This window comes from Trachemys scripta, chromosome 9 (assembly GCF_013100865.1).
Source record: "Trachemys scripta elegans isolate TJP31775 chromosome 9, CAS_Tse_1.0, whole genome shotgun sequence".
NCBI classification, from domain to species: domain Eukaryota; kingdom Metazoa; phylum Chordata; order Testudines; family Emydidae; genus Trachemys; species Trachemys scripta.
The window spans coordinates 47,324,234-47,341,802 of NC_048306.1; the positions used below are offsets into that span (position 1 = coordinate 47,324,234).

At 49.0% G+C, this 17,569-nt stretch overlaps 1 protein-coding gene across 13 annotated transcripts in view; it reads right to left on the reverse strand.

The window, feature by feature from the left end:
* KIF1A (kinesin family member 1A) overlaps window positions 1–17,569 on the reverse strand; it is a 188,133-nt gene that overhangs the window by 141,373 nt on the left and 29,191 nt on the right. For all 13 annotated transcript variants that reach the window (XM_034781045.1, XM_034781041.1, XM_034781042.1 and 10 more), the window contains exon 2: window positions 17,173–17,341. In XM_034781045.1, coding sequence (XP_034636936.1) covers window positions 17,173–17,278 — 106 coding nt within the window. In that variant the 5' untranslated portion in view covers window positions 17,279–17,341. The remainder of the gene's footprint in view (window positions 1–17,172; window positions 17,342–17,569) is intronic.

The window sequence follows — 17,569 nt, forward strand, 5'->3', positions numbered from 1 at the left end:
GGATCTGAGTTATATATTGACCTGGCTATGTGGCTGATACCTTGGGATTAGAAGGACCCTATATTTGATTAAATTGGTTTTCAGTAACCATTCATCACAGAGTCCAGTGTCTGAGTGATGAGCCAAGGGCTGGGATGCCTAAGGAGACTGCATCTTCGACTACTTATTAACCAATATGGTGAGACAGAAGTTCCCTTTGTTACTGGCTCAGTATAATATAATGACAGAATAACCACCAGTTTGGGGTAAGTCTGCCCTATTTCTCAGCAATTTGTCCTAAATTTGGCATCCTCAGCTGTAACCCACTGAGGCACGGTGACAGGCAGTTTGAAGGAACTCTCTGCCCATACAGGGCAAATAACCCTGAGGGAAGACGTGAAGGGAACAACGTGGTGGATTCCCCAGCTTTCAATTCAGCAGTGCATTCACTCTCAATGAGACCCATGTCTGGAGAGAAAATGTTAATGTATTTTTGGAAAGCAGGCAGTTATCTTTTCCTCTCAAAGCTTGTGTATCCCATGTTATACGTGGGGAAAGCTAGGAAGGGAGAGATCAGCTGCTGTTCTGTTCTTCAGAGTGGGAACACAGGGTAAGTGCGATTCAGAGCTGCTCAGAAAGTTGATGGGGGCCATTGAGCGGTAGGGACAGAGCACTTCCCAGAAACAATGGAAAGGACAGAGTCAGCAGAAGCGCAGAGGGAGGGATGCAGCAGAGCGAGGGAGGAGCATTCAAGACAAACAAAGAAGTGATGTTGGGCAGCCAAGCTGCTGAAGTGGAAGCCAAGTGGGCAGAGCTGCAAGCTGGAAATTTGGTGAAGACTGATTACAGAGAATGTCTCTCTCCTTTCCTCCCATCCCACCTCTCTCTCCATCTTGCTGCACTCAGTAGTACTTAACCAATTACACACAAGATAAACATTTCCCAGGACACTTAGTGATTTGTGAAGTCAGGCTGTGATCAGTCCTCCAAATGGAAATCTTCCCCGCCCCAAGGAATTATTGCTTTTCATCTGCAGGAATTTTAATACCGGCTGCAAGCAGCTGGCCCCTTGGAGTTTTGAGAAAGGATGCTGCCCTACAGCAAATCTTATTTGATTACTGCAGCAACGAGTATTCTCCAGGCAGAGCCGCCCATTCACACCCAGAGGAGAAGCCTTCAGTTTGACGGCATTTGGAGAAAGGGTGGCACTGTACACACCTGGGCTCCTGCCCCACTGGAGAAAGGGGAAACTGTCTTTGTAGGAAAGACTCTTGGAAGAAGGATGGAGAAAGTGCATGAGAGAAAATGGAAAAGATCTGAAAACTCTGTTGTGGGATTTGGACACACTCATTTGGCAAAGGGGGTTTGGTTCCCAGAAAAGTTGGGAATGGGCAATGGAGAGGGACAAGACACCTTTTCCCTGCAACAACAAGGGGCCCCAAGATGCAGAGCTGACTTAGCAAGGAAGGGCCACTGCAACACAACAATATAAACCGTCAGACCACTGACCTGGCTTCTCACATAGTGAGTTGGTAAAACAGCACCTGTGCCTCAGGCTAGAACAGAGGGCATTCATTCTGCTTCCACCTGCTGACCATGAAGCAAAGACTGAGGCCTCTTGGGCAACTAAATCAGGGGAGAGATCAGACAGCCTGCATCTTGTTCAATATTCTCTCAAAAATCCTACATGGGCAAACTGTCAGGGCAGCCCTGATCCAGGCTCCTTCAGGATTGACTTCAGCTACGATAATGTATCATTCCATTGCCAGTGGAATTCTTATCTCATACACAAGCCCAAGCAAGTCTAAACCCTTCCTGAAAATATCTGGGATGGGATGGAACGTGACATTGGCCAGCAAGCCCATTACCTCATTATCTAAAGCAGAAACTCAAAGAGATGGGACTGGATAGGCTTCAGAGCATCTCGCTGGCCGATGGGGGTTCTACTGATTCCGCTAACATGCCAGCAAAACCGGCAAAAGCACACAGACTGAAAATAGCTATGAAACAGCCACTTTAATGGAGAAATGCAACAAGCCTATTGAATTGCCTCTCTGCCAACAGAGGCAGCAAGCATGCACGTGAGATCAGCGCAGAGAGGCACATGAATTCAGTTAGCTCTACTTTCAAGGACACTGGGGGAGCATCCCTCTAGAAATCCTCTGCTATTACCATCTTCTGACTGAGCTACAGTGAAACTTACAAGTGCACCACAGAGCAGACAGTCCTGCAGCCAATGCAGCAACAGAGCTGACTCTGTACATCCATACACAGCACACACAGGGAGCAACCATGGGCAAGCCCTCTAGCAATCCTCCAAGCACTCCCCAGTGGAGTCCCACCAGGCCAGAACTGGTGTGACTGAGAGGCTAATCAGGCCCAAGACCTCCCTGCATGTAAATCATTCCTTCCACATTAGGCCTCCTCTCTCTCCCTCCCCGCCCAAATGCTAGAGAAGCCCTCACTGCCCTGCGCACTACAGCTGCCACGCTGGCCTACCCAACAGGTCTGATGGGAGGCTGAAAATAAACAGTTCTCATGCCCAGCTGAGGGGATTAGCCACTCATTTGCTATTCAGGTTTCAATGGCTGCTTTGTTTTGTGGCTGATAAAAGCCTCCCTGTCAGCAGGGCTCTGGCTTCACTGCTTCTCTTGTCACGAAAGCTCCCACACCAGCACTACCGACCAGAGACAAGGAGCTCTCACCCTGCCAGGGTCAGCTTCAGCCTGGCCAGGAAGGCTAGAATCCTTGGGGGGAACCAGCTCTCTCTACTGACGCAGAGCTGCCACCTGTTCCACGGAGCTGAAGGATCCAGCCAGCACTTCTAGGGACAGGCATGGGACCCCACGGGCCAGAGAAATGCGTGTATAAGCACAAGATGAAAGAAAGGGGGCCTGGTAGCCATGTGTCTGCATCCCAATAGCCCCTTCATGGTCTGGGGTGCCTCTGTGGTGCTCTGCCTCTGTTTCCCTTTCTCAGGGCTTCTCAGCCTGGTTTGGCTGCTCCAGTGACCTGGCCATCCAGCTGAGTCATTTAACAAAAACCTTTCTGGGATACACCAGTCTAGTCCAAACAGCCACAAAAACCCCTCACTGAGGGTCTGGTCTGTCTTCCTGCTGTTTTACGGAGCAGAAGCTCTCAGCATATCCTTCCAGAAGTCCTCCTCCTTCTCCCGAGCCTGGAGAGGACAAATTCCTCTGGGGAGAGCTCCTCTGCTCTTCTCTTACCCTAAAAAGGCTTAGTTAATTCAGATGACCTACAAGTCACGTGACCTTGCTGCTTCTTACCACTGGCGATGGGACTGAATTGTGTCACAGGTGGAGCTGGGCCTGACCTCTTTAAAAGGGCAACCACTTTATGACAGTCCTACATTCCATTCTCCTTCCAGGAGAGGGCGACAGTGGTAGGACAGGAGGCTACACTGGCGCAGCAGTGTGGCAAATCCTGGACTATATCACACCGGATGGAATTTATTCCCCTGGCATGTCGGCACAGGCGGGGAATATAGGGATTTCCTGTTACTGGCCTGTCTCCATTGGGTTTGATCCCCTCGCTAGAAGATTCACATCTAAAGGGGTTTTCTGACCTCCTTCCATCACAAAATACCTAATTGGTACCAAATCATTCATACTATAAAACCTGCCTCTTCCATGATGCCTACAAGTCACCCTCATCTGGCATTAGGGTTAGGCGAAGGGCCAACTGGGATTTCTGTTTTTCTGCTACACTCTCTCTCTTTCATTGTTACCTCCCACTTCTGACTGTCTCCATCCACCTGTTGGATGTATAGACTGAGAGCTCTTTGGGATGGGGCTACCTTCTTTGTTACCTTTCTGCCTACTGCAATGGGGCTCAATTGAGATTTCTAGGTGCTACCATAGTACTAGGCTGGGTCTACACTACCCGCCTGAATCGGCGGTAGATATCGACCTCTCGGGGATCGATTTATCGCGTCCCATCAGGACGCGACAATCGATCCCCGAATCGACGCTCTTACTCCACCAGCGGAGGTGGGAGTAAGCGCCGTCGACGGGAAGCCGCAGAGGTCGATTTTGCTGCCGTCCCTACAGCGGGGTAAGTCGGCTGCGATACGTCGAATTCAGCTACGCTATTCGCGTAGCTGAATTTGCGTCTTAAATCGACCCCCCCCCCGTAGTGAAGATGTAGCCTTAGACTAATAAGCAGCACTGAAAAATGTGCAATTCACTTTACAGAAGGATATAAAGACCTGCTCTGAGCAGCTTCTGAGCTAAAATCAGAGATGACAAGTGAACATGGTAAACAAGAAGAGCAGAAGGAGTAGAGGTGGGCAAGGGGTTGCAATAATATGACCACACGGACACTCAGTAAGGCATGTGTTCATCATGATGGGTCTATGTAATCAACTCACTTACAAGCCACATGGCAGAGGGAGGTGTTTGCAGGGAGGAGGAGGTTACATGGGAAAGGCTCTGGGGAGATGGTTCCATGCCTGGAGGCACAAATGTGGGAGAAGGGAAAGAAGAGATCCTCATGGAACACATCATTGGCAGAGTGGAGGGCTGGATGGGCATGTGAAAGGATTCAAGGGCACAGACACAAGGGACTGGATACATAGTGCTGTGGGAGCCTACACCCCATTCATGGACTGCAAACCCCTGCCTCCCAGCCAACAAGGCAAAACTGAAGTTCTGCCTGACCCGCATGACTCAGGCTGAGCTTGGCAGGGCAGGCATGGCACCTGACCCACCAGGAGGTGGGTTCAGGATGTGCTGATGGAACTGGTGCACCCTAGCCCCCTTTGTGTAAGGGGAAGGAGTTCCTGGAGCTCTCTGGGGCCCATTCCAGAAGGCGAGCAACCTCGTAAACATCATCTGGACCAATCTGCCCATGAGACTTCCTGAGACAGTCACCTCACAACAAAATCCCTATGTTGTCAGGGCAGCAAGACTCGTGCTCTTAGCGTGGTCTAGTCGCTTCTGCATCCACCCAGAACCAAAGCTGGTGACATAGGATGTTTCATCCAGGAAGGAAGGAAGGAGTCTATTTTAATCACTCCCCAATATGGCAATTTGTATCCAATTCTACAGAAGTTACATGGAGAGCTGTACAGAGTGCTGGGAAGGACACTCCCTTTTGTCTGGGTCTTTCCTCAGCACTTTTTAAAGAGACCGTGTCAGCAGACAGCCTGTTTGTGGGAGACTGTGACGCTCTGTACCTCGGGGGAACACCCTGCACCCCCATGTTCCTTATAATATGCTTGTGTGGTATCCAATGCAAAGTTTGTCATGTCAGGTGTCTCCGGAAGGCTCATGATGCACTGAGCATTGTTGTTATAGTAATGTTATAGGTTATAATTTCATGTATATAGTTATGAGGCTGAAAATGTGTCCTCATGGCTTAAAACAAGCCCAGGCAAAACTCTCCAGGCTCAGAGGGGCAGTTCACATCTCATCAGGGCATGCATGGGACAAACCCAGCCCAGCCTCACAGGGACAAGTGACACTGGCCTAGTTAGTAACAAAGGATCTGTTGGACTGTCAAGTGAGTCACCCCCTTTCCCTTGGTCAGTTTGGGACTACGATGAGGTAATGCTCACCTGAGGCGGGGGGAGGGGTGAGCAAAGACAAGAGGGAAGAAAGAACATGATAAAAGGGAGAGACATTAGCCATGCTCTCTCTCTTCCACCTCCAATTACAGATACCACCACCAAGCAACTGAAGCAGTGATCAAAGGGGAGAGACTGGCTGAAGGGCAACCAGCGAGCCTGTGGTGACCACTGACCGCTATACTTACCTAAATGCCTCCAGCTTCCATCCAGGACACACCACATGATCCACTGTCTACAGCCAAGCTCTAAGATACAACCGCATTTGCTCCAATCCCTCAGACAGAGATAAACACCTACAAGATCTCTATCAAGCATTCTTAAAACTACAATACCCACCTGCTGAAGTGAAAAAACAGATTGACATAGCTAGAAGAGTACCCAGAAGCCACCTATTACAGGACAGGCCCAACAAAGAAAATAACAGAACGCCTCTAGCAGCCACCTTCAGCCCCCAACTGAAACCTCTCCAGCACATCACCAAAGATCTACAACCTATCCTGAAAGATGATCCCTCACTCTCACAGATCTTGGGAGACAGACCTGTCCTTGCTTACAGACAGCCTCCCAACCTTAAGCAAATACTCACCAGCTACCACACACCATACAACTAAAACACTAACCCAGGAACTTATCTTTGCATCAAAGCCTGATGCCAGCTCTGTCCACATATCTATTCAAGTGATACCATCAAAGGACCTAATCACATCAGCCACACCATCAGGGGCTCATTCACCTGCACATTACCAACATGAAATATGCCATCATGTGCCAGCAATGCCCCTCTGCCATGTACATTGGCCAAACTGGACAGTCTCTACGCAAAAGAATAAATGGACACAAATCTGACATCAGGAATCATAACATTCAAAAACCAGTGGGAGAACACTTCAACCTCTCTAATCACTCAGTGACAGACTTGAAGGTGTCAGTTTTGCAACAAAAAAACTTCAAAAACAGACTCCAAAGAGAGACTGCTGAACTCGAATTAATATGCAAATTAGACACAATTAACTTAGGTCTAAACAGAGACTGGGAATGGTTGGGTCATTACACTAATTGAATTTTTTTCCCCCCATGTTAAGTTCTCCTCACACCTTCTATGGGTCATCTCGATTATCACTTCAAAGTTTTTTCTTCTGCTGCTACTGATAGCTCATCTCAATTGATTGGCCTCTTAAATTGGTATGCGTACTTCCACCTTTTCATGTTCTCTGTATGTATAAATATCTTCTGTCTGTGTGTTTCACTCTATGCATCTGAAGAAGTGAGCTGTAGCCCTCGAAAGCGTATGCTGAAATAAATTTGTTAGTCTCTAAGGTGCCACAAGTACTCCTGTTCTTCCTGTGGTGAGAAGCATCTAAGTTTGTAAAGGCACTGAAAGTGTTAAGATCAGCTTAGAATGTGTTTTGCTTTTATTTCATTTAACTAAATCTGACTAGTTGTGCTTTGACTTATAATCACTTAAAATCTATCTTTGTAGTTAATAAATCTGTTTATTTATTCTATCTGAAGCAGTGCCTTTGGTTTGAAGCCTGTCAAAGACTCCCCTTGGGATAACAAGCCTGGTACATATCAATTTCTTTGTTAAATTGACAAACTCATATAACCTTGCAGTGTCATAGAATCATAGCCTATCAGGGTTGTAAGGGACCTCAGGAGGTCATCTACTCCAACCCCCTGCTCCAAGCAGAACCAATTCCCAACTAAATCATCCCAGCCAGGGCTTTGTCAAGCCTGAGCTTAAAAACCTCTAAGGAAGGTGTCATAACTATAAAGGGAAGAGCAACAACCCTCCTGTGTACAATACTATAAAATCCCTCCTGGCCAGAGACTCCAAAATCCTTTTACCTGTAAAGGGTTAAGAAGCTCAGGTAACCTGGCTGACACCTGACCCAAAGGACCAATAAGGGGACAAAATACTTTCAAATCTTGATTGGGGGAAGGCTTTTGTTTGTGCTCTTTGGGTATGTCTACACTACGGGATTAATCCGAATTTATATAATTCGAATTTGGGAAACAGATTGTATAAAGTCGAATGTATGCGGCCACACTAAGCACATTAATTCAGCGGTGTGCGTCCATGTTCCGGGGCTAGCATCGATTTCTGGAGCGTTGCACTGTGGGTAGCTATCCCATAGTTCCTGCAGTCTCCCCCGCCCATTGGAATTCTGGGTTGAGATCCCAGTGCCTGATGGGACAAAAAAACATTATCGCAAGTGGTTCTGGGTACAGCCTCACCCCTCCCTCCCTCCCTGCATGAAAGCAACGGATGGCAGACAACCATTTCACGCCTTTTTTCCTGGGTGAACACTGAAGACTCCATACCACGGCAAGCATGGAGCCCGCTCAGCTCAAGACAGCAGTCATGAACATTGTAAACACCTCACGCGTTCTCGTGGAGTTTATGCTGAGCCAGGACCAGAAACACGAGGCGAGGAGGCAGCGGCGGCGGCAGCGCAGCAACAAGCGTGATGAGGACATGGACATGGACACAGACACGGACACAGAATTCTGTCAAACCGCAGGCCCCGGTGCTTTGGAGATCATGTTGTTAATGGGGCAGGTTCTATCCATGGAACGCCGATTCCGGGCAAGGGAAACAAGCACAGACTGGTGGGACTGCATAGTGTTGCAGGTGTGGGATGATTCCCAGTGGCTGCAGAACTTTCGCATGCGTAAGGGCACTTTCATGGAACTTTGTGACTTGCTGTCCCCTGCCCGGAAACGCCAGAATACCAAGATGAGAGCAGCCCTCACAGTTGAGAAGCGAGTGGCGATAGCCCTGTGGAAGCTTGCAACGCCAGACAGCTACCGGTCAGTCGGGAATCAATTTGGAGTGGGCAAATCTACAGTGGGGGCTGCTGTGATGCAAGTAGCCAAAGCAATCACTCAGGTGCTGCTACGAAAGGTAGTGACTCTGGGAAATGTGCAGGTCATAGTGGATGGCTTTGCTGCAATGGGATTCCCTAACTGGTGGGGCGATAGATGGAACCCATATCCCTATCTTGGCACTGGAGCACCAGGGTACCCAGTACATAAACCGCAAGGGGTACTTTTCAATGGTGCTGCAAGCACTTGTGGATCACAAGGGACGTTTCACCAACATCAACGTGAGCTGGCTGGGAAGGGTTCATGACGCTCGCGTCTTCAGGAACGCCACTTGGTTTAAAGGGCTGCAGCAAGGGACTTACTTTCCGGACCAGAAAATAACCGTTGGGGATGTTGAAATGCCAATAGTTATTCTTGGGGATCCAGCCTACTCCTTAATGCCATGGCTCATGAAGCCATACACAGGCAGCCTGGACAGGAGTCAGGAGCTGTTCAACTACAGGCTGAGCAAGTGCAGAATGGTGGTAGAATGTGCATTAGGCCGTTTAAAAGGTCGCTGGCAATGGTTACTGACTCACTCAGACCTCAGCCAAACCAATCTCCCCATTGTTATTTCTGCTTGCTGTGTGCTCCACAATCTCTGTGAAAGAAAGGGGGAGACCTTTATGGTGGGGTGGCAGGCTGAGGCAAATCGCCTGGCTGCTGATTACGTGCAGCCAGACACCAGGGCGATTAGAAGAGCACACCAGGAAGCGCTGTGCATCAGAGAAGCTTTGAAAACCAGTTTCATGACTGGCCAGGCTACAGTGTGAAATATCTGTTTGTTTCTCCTTCATGAAAACCCGCCCCCTTTATTGACTCATTCTCTGTAAGGAACTCACCCTCCCCCTTCCCCCAGCTTGCTTTCAAACCAAATAAAGTCACTATCGTTTAAAAATCATTTGTTCTTTATTAATAGATTATAAAAAGAGGGAGGGAACTCAGGTGGGGTTTGGGAGGAGGATCGGCGGGAAGGAAAAGGCCACTAAAAAAAGGTTACAAAAATGACAGCCTTTTGCCTGGGCTTTCCACTGGGGTGGAATGGGAAGGTGTACGGAGCCTCTCCCCCCGCGTTCTTACACGTCTGGGTGAGGAGGCTATGGAACATGGTGAGGGAGGAGGGGGGTTATACAGGGGCTGTAGTGGCACTCTGTTATCCTGCTGTCGTTCCTGAAGCTCCACCAGACGCCAGAGCATGTCTGTTTGCTCACGCAGCAGTCCCAGTGTTGCATCCTGCCTCCTCTGATCTTCCTGCCGCCACCTCTCATCTCGAGCGTCTCTCCTCTCCTCACTTTGGTCCCTCCTGTCCTCACGTTCAAAGGCTTCTTTCCTATACTCTGAAACCGTGTCCTTCCACTCATTCAGATGAGCTCTGTCACTGCGGGTGGATTCCATGATTTCTGTGAACATCTCGTCTCGCGTCTTCTTTTTCCGACGCTTTATCTGTGATAGCCTTCGGGACGGAGGAGGGAGGCTTGAAGAATTTGCAGCTGCTGGAGGGAGGGAAAAAAGGAGAGAATTTTTTAAAAAGATACATTTTGCAGAACAATGCTTATACTCTTTCACGGTGACCAACACTATTCACATTACATAGCACATGTGATTTCTGTGCAAGGTCGCATTTTGCCTCTTAATATTGAGTGCCTGTGGCTTTGCTGCTAGAGATCACAGACGCAGGTCCGGGCAACAGAATTCGGCTTGCATGCGGCCATGGTAAGCCATTGTCTTTCAGCTTCTGCGCCCTCCTTTCCCACATACCAAGCAAAGCCCGTTGAGTGCTGCGGTTTTCCTGTTAACATTCAGCAGCAGAAAACAAACTAACCCCCCCCCACATCCAATTCTCTGGGTGATTGCTTTATCCCTCCCCCCACCGCATGGCTGGTATCAGGGAAAATCCCTGCAGGAACCAAACTAACACCTCCCCACCCCGCCATGAATTCTCTGGGATGATCGCTTTACCCCTCCCCCCACCGCGTGGCTGGTATCAGGGAAGATCCCTGCTAGCCAAACACGAAAAGCTCTGGGCCAATTCCCCCCCACACCCCGCGCTTGGCTAACTGCAGGGAAGGATTTCTTTTCAGCCACAGGCAAACAGCCCAGTAGGAACTGCCACCTATGTCCCCTTAATTAAATTCCCGTATTTCAATCATGAGCGATATCACTCTCCTGAGGATTACACAGCAAGATAAAGAACGGATGTTGCTTGAATGCCAGCAAACACCGGGACCATACGCTGCCAGGCTTTGTCATGCAATGATACCAGATTACTTGCTGCAAGCATGGCGAGGTCAAGTGTCCTACCATGGAGGACGGAATAAGGCTGCACTGCCCAGAAACCTTGTGGCAAGGCTTTTGGAGTACCTCCAGGAGAGCTTCATGAAGATGTCCCTGGAGGATTTCCGCTCCATCCCCAGACACGTTAACAGACTTTTCCAGTAGCTGTACTGGCTGCGAATGCATCCCAAGTCCTCAGGGCAAAGTAATCATTAAAAACCCTTGCTTTTAAAACAAGTTTTATATTTTAAAAGGTAAACTCACCTGAGGTCCCTTCCATGGGGTTGTGGTCTTGGATACTGGGTTGGGAGGGTACTTCAGTCAGGCTGAGAAAAAGATCCTGGCTGTTGGAGAGAACGGAGTGCTGGGTGCTCTCTGCAAGCTCGTCCTCTTCCTCCTCTTCCCCGTCCGCAGACTCCTCAGGTGTAGCTGATGAGATTATCCCCGCCTCGGAATCCACGGTCAGAGGTGGGGTAGTGGTGGCGGCCCCCCCTAGAACTGCATGCAGCTCGTCGTAGAAACGGCATGTCCACGGCTCTGATCCGGAGCGACCGTTTGCCTCCTTTGTTTTTTGATAGGTTTGTCTGAGCTCCTTGACTTTCACGCGGCACTGATCTGAGTCCCTATTGTGGCCTCTCTCCATCATGCCCTTGGAGATTTTTTCAAAGGTTTTGGCATTTTGTCTTTTTGAATGAAGTTCTGCTAGCACTGAATCCTCTCCCCATATAGCGATCAGATCCAGTACCTCCCGTACGGTCCATGCTAGTGCTCTTTTTCGATTATCGGCCTGCATGGTTACCTGTGCTGATGAGCTATCTGTGGTCACCTGTGCTCTCCACGCTGGGCAAACGGGAAATGAAATTCAAATATTCGCGGGGGGCTTTTCCTATCTACCTGGCCAGTGCATCCGAGTTCAGATTGCTGTCCAGAGCGGACACAATGGTGCACTGTGGGATAGCTCCCAGAGGCCAATACCATCGAACCGCGGCCACACTAACCCTAATTCGAAATGATAAAATCGATTTTGGCGCTACTGCGCTCGTCGGGGTGGAGTACAGAAATCGATTTAAAGAGCCCTTTATGTCGAATTAAATGGCGTCGTTGTGTGGACGGGTGCAGGGTTAATTCGATTTAACGCTGCTAAATCCGAATTAAAGTCGTAGTGTAGACCAGGCCTTTGTTTTTGGGGCAGTTCGCTCTTGGGACTATGAGAGACCAGACATCAATCCGGGCTCTCCAAATCTTTCTGAACAAGTCTCTCATATTTCAAACTTATAAGTAAACAGCCAGGCAAGGCGTGTTAGTTTTATCTTTGTTTTCTCAACTTGTAAATGTACCTTTTACTAGGGTGTTTACCTCTGTTTGCTGTAACTTTGAACCTAAGGCTAGAGGGTGGTCCTCTGGGCTCTTTAAGTTTGATTACCCTGTAAAGTTATTTTCCATCCTGATTTACAGAGATGATTTTTACCTTTTTCTTTAATTAAAAGCCTTCTTTTTAAGAACCTGATTGATTTTCCTCGTTTTTAGATCCAAGGGTGTTGGATCTTGATCCACCAGGAGTTGGTGGGAGAAAGGAGGGGGGATGGTTAATTTCTCCTTGTTTTAAGATCCAAGGGGTTTGGATCTGTATTCACCAGGGAATTTGTGAAGAGTCTCTCAAGGCTACCCAGGGAAGGGAATTAGCACATTGGGAGTGGTGGCAGCGGATCAGATCTAAGCTGGTAGTTAAGCTTAGAAGTTTTCATGCAGGTCCCCACATCTGTACCCTAAAGTTCAGAGTGGGGAAGGAGCCTTGACAGAAGGAGATTCCACCACCTCCTTAGGTAACCCATTCCAGTGCTTCACCACCCTCCTAGTGAAAAAGTTTTTCCTAATATCCAACCTAAACCTCCCCCACTGCAACTTGAGACCATTACTCCTTGTTCTGTCATCTGGTACCACTGAGAACAGTCTAAATCCACCCTCTTTGGAACCCCCTTTCAGGTAGCTGAAAGCAGCTATCAAATCCCCCCTCACTCTTCTCTTCTGCAGACTAAACAATCCCGGTTCCCTCAGCCTCTCCTCATAAGTCATGTGCTCCAGACCCCTAATCATTTTTGTTGCCCTCCGCTGGACTCTTTCCAATTTTTCCACATCCTTCTTGTAATGTGGGGCCCAAAACTGGACACAGTACTCCAGATGAGGCCTCACCAATGTCGAATAGATGGGAATGATCACGTCCCTCGATCTGCTGGCAATGCCCCTATTTATACAGCCCAAAATGCCGTTAAGCTTCTTGGCAACAAGGGCACACGGTTGACTCATATCCAGCTTCTCGTCCACTGTAACCCCTAGGTCCTTTTCTGCAGAACTGCTGCCTAGTCATTCGGTCCCTAGTCTGTAACAGTGCATGGGATTCTTCCGTCCTAAATGCAGGACTCTGCACTTGTCCTTGTTGAACCTCATCAGATTTCTTTTGGCCCAATCCTAATTTGTCTAGGTCCCTCTGCATCCTATCTCTACCCTCCAGCATATCTACCACTCCTCCCAGTTTAGCGTCATCTGCAAACTTACTGAGGGTGCAGTCCACGTCATCCACCAGATCATTAATGAAGATATTGAACAAAACTGGCCCCAAGACCGACCCTTGGGGCACTCCGCTTGAAACTGGCTGCTAACTAGACATGGAGCCATTGATCACTACCTGTTGAGCTCGACAATCTAGCCAGCTTTCTATCCACCTTATAATCCATTCATCCAGCCCATACTTCTTTAACTTGCCGGCAAAAATATTGTGGGAGACCGTATCAAAAGCTTTGCTAAAGTCAAGGAATAAACACATCCACTGCTTTCCCCTCATCCACAGAGCCAGTTATCTCCTCATAGAAGGCAATTAGGTTAGTCAGGCATGACTTGCCCTTGGTGAATCCATGCTGACTGTTCCTAATCACTTTCCTCTCCCCTAAGTGCTTCAGAATTGATTCCTTGAGGACCTGCTCCATGATTTTTCCAGGGACTGACGTGAGGCTGACAGGCTTGTAGTCCACCGGATCCTCCTTCTCCCCCTTTTTAAAGATGGGCACTACATTAGTCTTTTTCCAGTCATCCGGGACCTCCCCCGATCGCCATGAGTTTTCAAAGATAATAGCCAATGGCTCTGCAATCACATCCGCCAACTCCTTTAGCACCCTCGGATGCAGTGCGTCCGGCCCCATGGACTTGTGCTTGTCCAGTTTTTTTAAATACTCCCGAACCACTTCTTTCTCCACAGAGGGCTGGTCACCTCCTCCCCAGACTGTGCTGCCCACTGCAGCAGTCTGGGGGAGCTGATCTTGTTTGTGAAGACAGAGGGAAAAAAAGCATTGAGTACATTAGCTTTTTCCACATCCTCTGTCACTAGGTTGCCTCCCTCATTCAGTAAGGGGCCCACACTTTCCTTGACTTTCTTCTTGTTGCTAACATACCTGAAGAAACCCTTCTTGTTACTCTTAACATCTCTTGGTAGCTGCAACTCCAAGTGTGATTTGGCCTTCCTGAATTCACTCCTGCATGCCTGAGCAATATTTTTATACTCTTCCCTGGTCATTTGTCCAATCTTCCACTTCTTGTAAGCTTCTTTTTTTATGTTTAAGATCAGCAAGGATTTCACTGTTAAGCCAAGCTGGTCGCCTGCCATATTTACTATTCTTTCTACACATCGGGATGGTTTGTTTCTGCAACCTCAATAAGAGTCTTCTCAGGACCCAGCCATGGGTGAGCAAATGGACCTGAGTGACTCTGCTTTATTACCACAACCATGATATGTTTGAATGCAAGCCAACACTCTGAGCACACTCCCAACCCCGGAGCTCCCCGGTGGGAGAGAGGCCCTTCCCCCAGAGCTCTGGGAGAGAGAGGCCCTTCGCCCGGAGCTCCGTGCAGAGGGAGAGAGCTGCCCCGGAGCTCCATGCTGCCTGCAGGCAGGGGGAAAGAGGGGCCATTTCTCCCAGAGCTAGCTGCTGCCAGCTGGGAGAGGGCTGGGGGGAGTCCTCTCGCCCCAGCCCTGGGGCAGTCTGGCTGCACTCCAAACTCCTCATCCCTGGCCCCACCCCAGAGCCTGCACCCCCAGCCAGAACCCTCACCTCCGCGTCCCAAACCTCTGCACCAGCCCTGAGCCCCCTCCTGCATCCTGAACCCCTCATCCATGGCCCCACCCTGCAGCCCTCCTCCCTCACCCCACCTTCTGCCCTACCCTGGGCCACCTCCCACACTCCTTACCATAGGCTTACTAATGTAGTGCCTAGTGTTAATTATGTAAAGTGGGTTAAGCTGGAATGTATTGCAATATTATAATTTTATTAAAACTCTAGTCAAAAGATATAATTATGTTAGGTCACGGGCATCAACAATTTTCTTTAACTGGGTGACAAGGAAAAAAGTTTGAAAACCACTGCACTAGTTGACTATCCAGAACATCACACAGACTTGTTGTAGAGGTGACTGTATGGACTGCCGCACTAACTATGAGCATCCAGCTGTGCAATACAGCCATAAGCACCCTCCAGAGATGTGGGGATGGTGGGGGAGGCATGATTTGACTCTGCACCATCAGGAAATACTCCTTTGATTTGTCAAACATCCACTCCAGGTGGCAATGGTGTCAATGGCCAAATGACCATAAGGCAGCAGCCATCACCAGAGTGCTTCCACAAATAGGAAAAAGTGGCAGACACACCATGTCCCAGACAGCCCAGTAAAGTTGAGGCCTATATATACGTGACAACATTACAGCCAGATGACCCAGTATAATCATCTGCATTGTCCAGCTCTGCAGTGGAGGGAACATGGTGATGTTGCATCTTATATGAGATGGTGTGAGGCTTTGGTTGGGCCAGGACACCTCTCTGAACTGGGAGGGAGAGGGGCTTGACAATTTCTGTGCAGGAAAATATTCTGAGTCCCCCAAAGGAGAAGAGGGGTGATCTAAAAGCCCTCAGCCAAAGGGCCAGAGTCAGAACCTCCTGCTGGAAGTGCTGGTAGGTATATAGCCATTAGGAATCAAACGCCAGGGTGGTCTCCTGTGCTAGATGGTTGTGGTATTTTATAGTAACTCTGCACTATGGTCTAGTTACCAAAGGGGGGTAGCTGTGCGAGGGAGACTGAAATGAGAAATTACGTATGGTCAACAGCAACCCATGACGGCCCTTTTCATAATGTGCTACAAGCAAATGAATCAAATGGGACAGCGAATCCGAAGGCTCTCCCTAGGGTGAACTGAAGTGATAATTCAACAATGTCTTACAGATGCTCTGTAAGGCATTGTTGAATGGTTTCTGCTAGAAGAAGAATATCTAGCACTGCTCATCTATAGATCTCCAAGTACTTTCCAAAGGAGGGCAGTACCATTATCCCCATTTTACAGAGGAGGAAACAAAGGCAAAGGGAAATAAAGTGACCTGCCCACAGTCACTCAGGAGGGTAGTGGCAGAGATGGGAACAGAGCCCAGCTCTCCGGAGTCCCGGTCTAGTGCTCTAGATGCTAGACCATGCTGACCCCCATGGAGTGGACTGCTGTGAAGAAAGAACCCTTCCACTGTCACAAGAATGAGACAACATCGACTCCCCCATCTAACAACAATACAAACCAGCAGTAACCAGCCAACCAAAACATCCCCCAAGCAGAGTTTATACCCCAAAAAGTGAGGAGAGCCAGAGGCTCCATGGAGTCCACTGGGGATTTCACTATTGGTATTGCTTTTACATGGAAGATGCTGAGATACCACAGTGATGGGCGACAGGATAAAACCCCTAAGGTGGTGAGAAGAGAGTTTATCCAACATCAGCGCCACACCATGAGCCCAAGTCTCCACTGCCTTGCACCTGCAGAAGTGAGGTTACACCTGCATTCAGCAAGAGCAAAGATGATGTAAATTCCTACCAGATTACAATTCTCTGCTCCTTCACCAGTGCTGGTATTTCACAGCCATAACTGATGCCACACCAAACAACACAGCAGACAACCAGGCTCTATATCTGGAGCGTGAAGTTCAGATTTCATCACCAGGCTCATTATATTTGAGGCTTCTTTTAAAGCCCCAGCTCCTGGATGCCTGTGATCACACAAGAATCTCATCTTTTATTGGGAAAAGAAAGTAGCTTTCTGGCCCTCACGGGTGCTGAGAAAACCCTGTAAACATGACCCATGTGCATCTGAGAGGCACAAAAGCCAGAAGGCAAAGAAAAAGAACCCAAAATGTGTGATTTTTAAAAAAACCTCCCATGATTTTCAGGCCAGACTCATGACTCTTGGGGGACTGACTTATGACATTGGGGCTAGCAATACTGGTGGCAGCAGGCCCCCTCCCGAGCACCGGTAGAACCTCAAGTGGCTGTTTGGCATTAGCAGCAGCCAGCCCAGTGGAAATGAATGCAGATCTGTGTGTCGCCCACCTCCTTCCCAACCCCCAATGGCATTTGTGCGCAGGGCCAGGGCTGCTACTCACTGGTGGTGTTTCCTGTCATCTGGATGATGCATTTGGAATCCCGGCCCATCTCACGGGAGTTGAACGGACGCACTCGCACCGCCACTTTCACAGATGCTCCCGCCATCTTGCTGGCCTTAAGGTCGCTCTTTCCGGCAGGGGTTGCACTCCTGGCAACACAAGGAACGCCCTGGAAGGACCCAGAAAGGCATGTTAGAAAAAGTCTCTAAGCTCTGCAGTATGCTGCTGTAGGTCAGCTATTGAGGTGTCCCTGAGACTGGGGGCTCCCTTGCAGCAGCACCGGTTGCTGCCAGCTGGAGCACCAGCCTGTGAGCTCTCATCTGGCATGGGAGGCTCACCATTTCCACGCTCTTAGGGCTGAGAACCAGTGACAAGCATGAGGCTAAAGCTTTCCGAG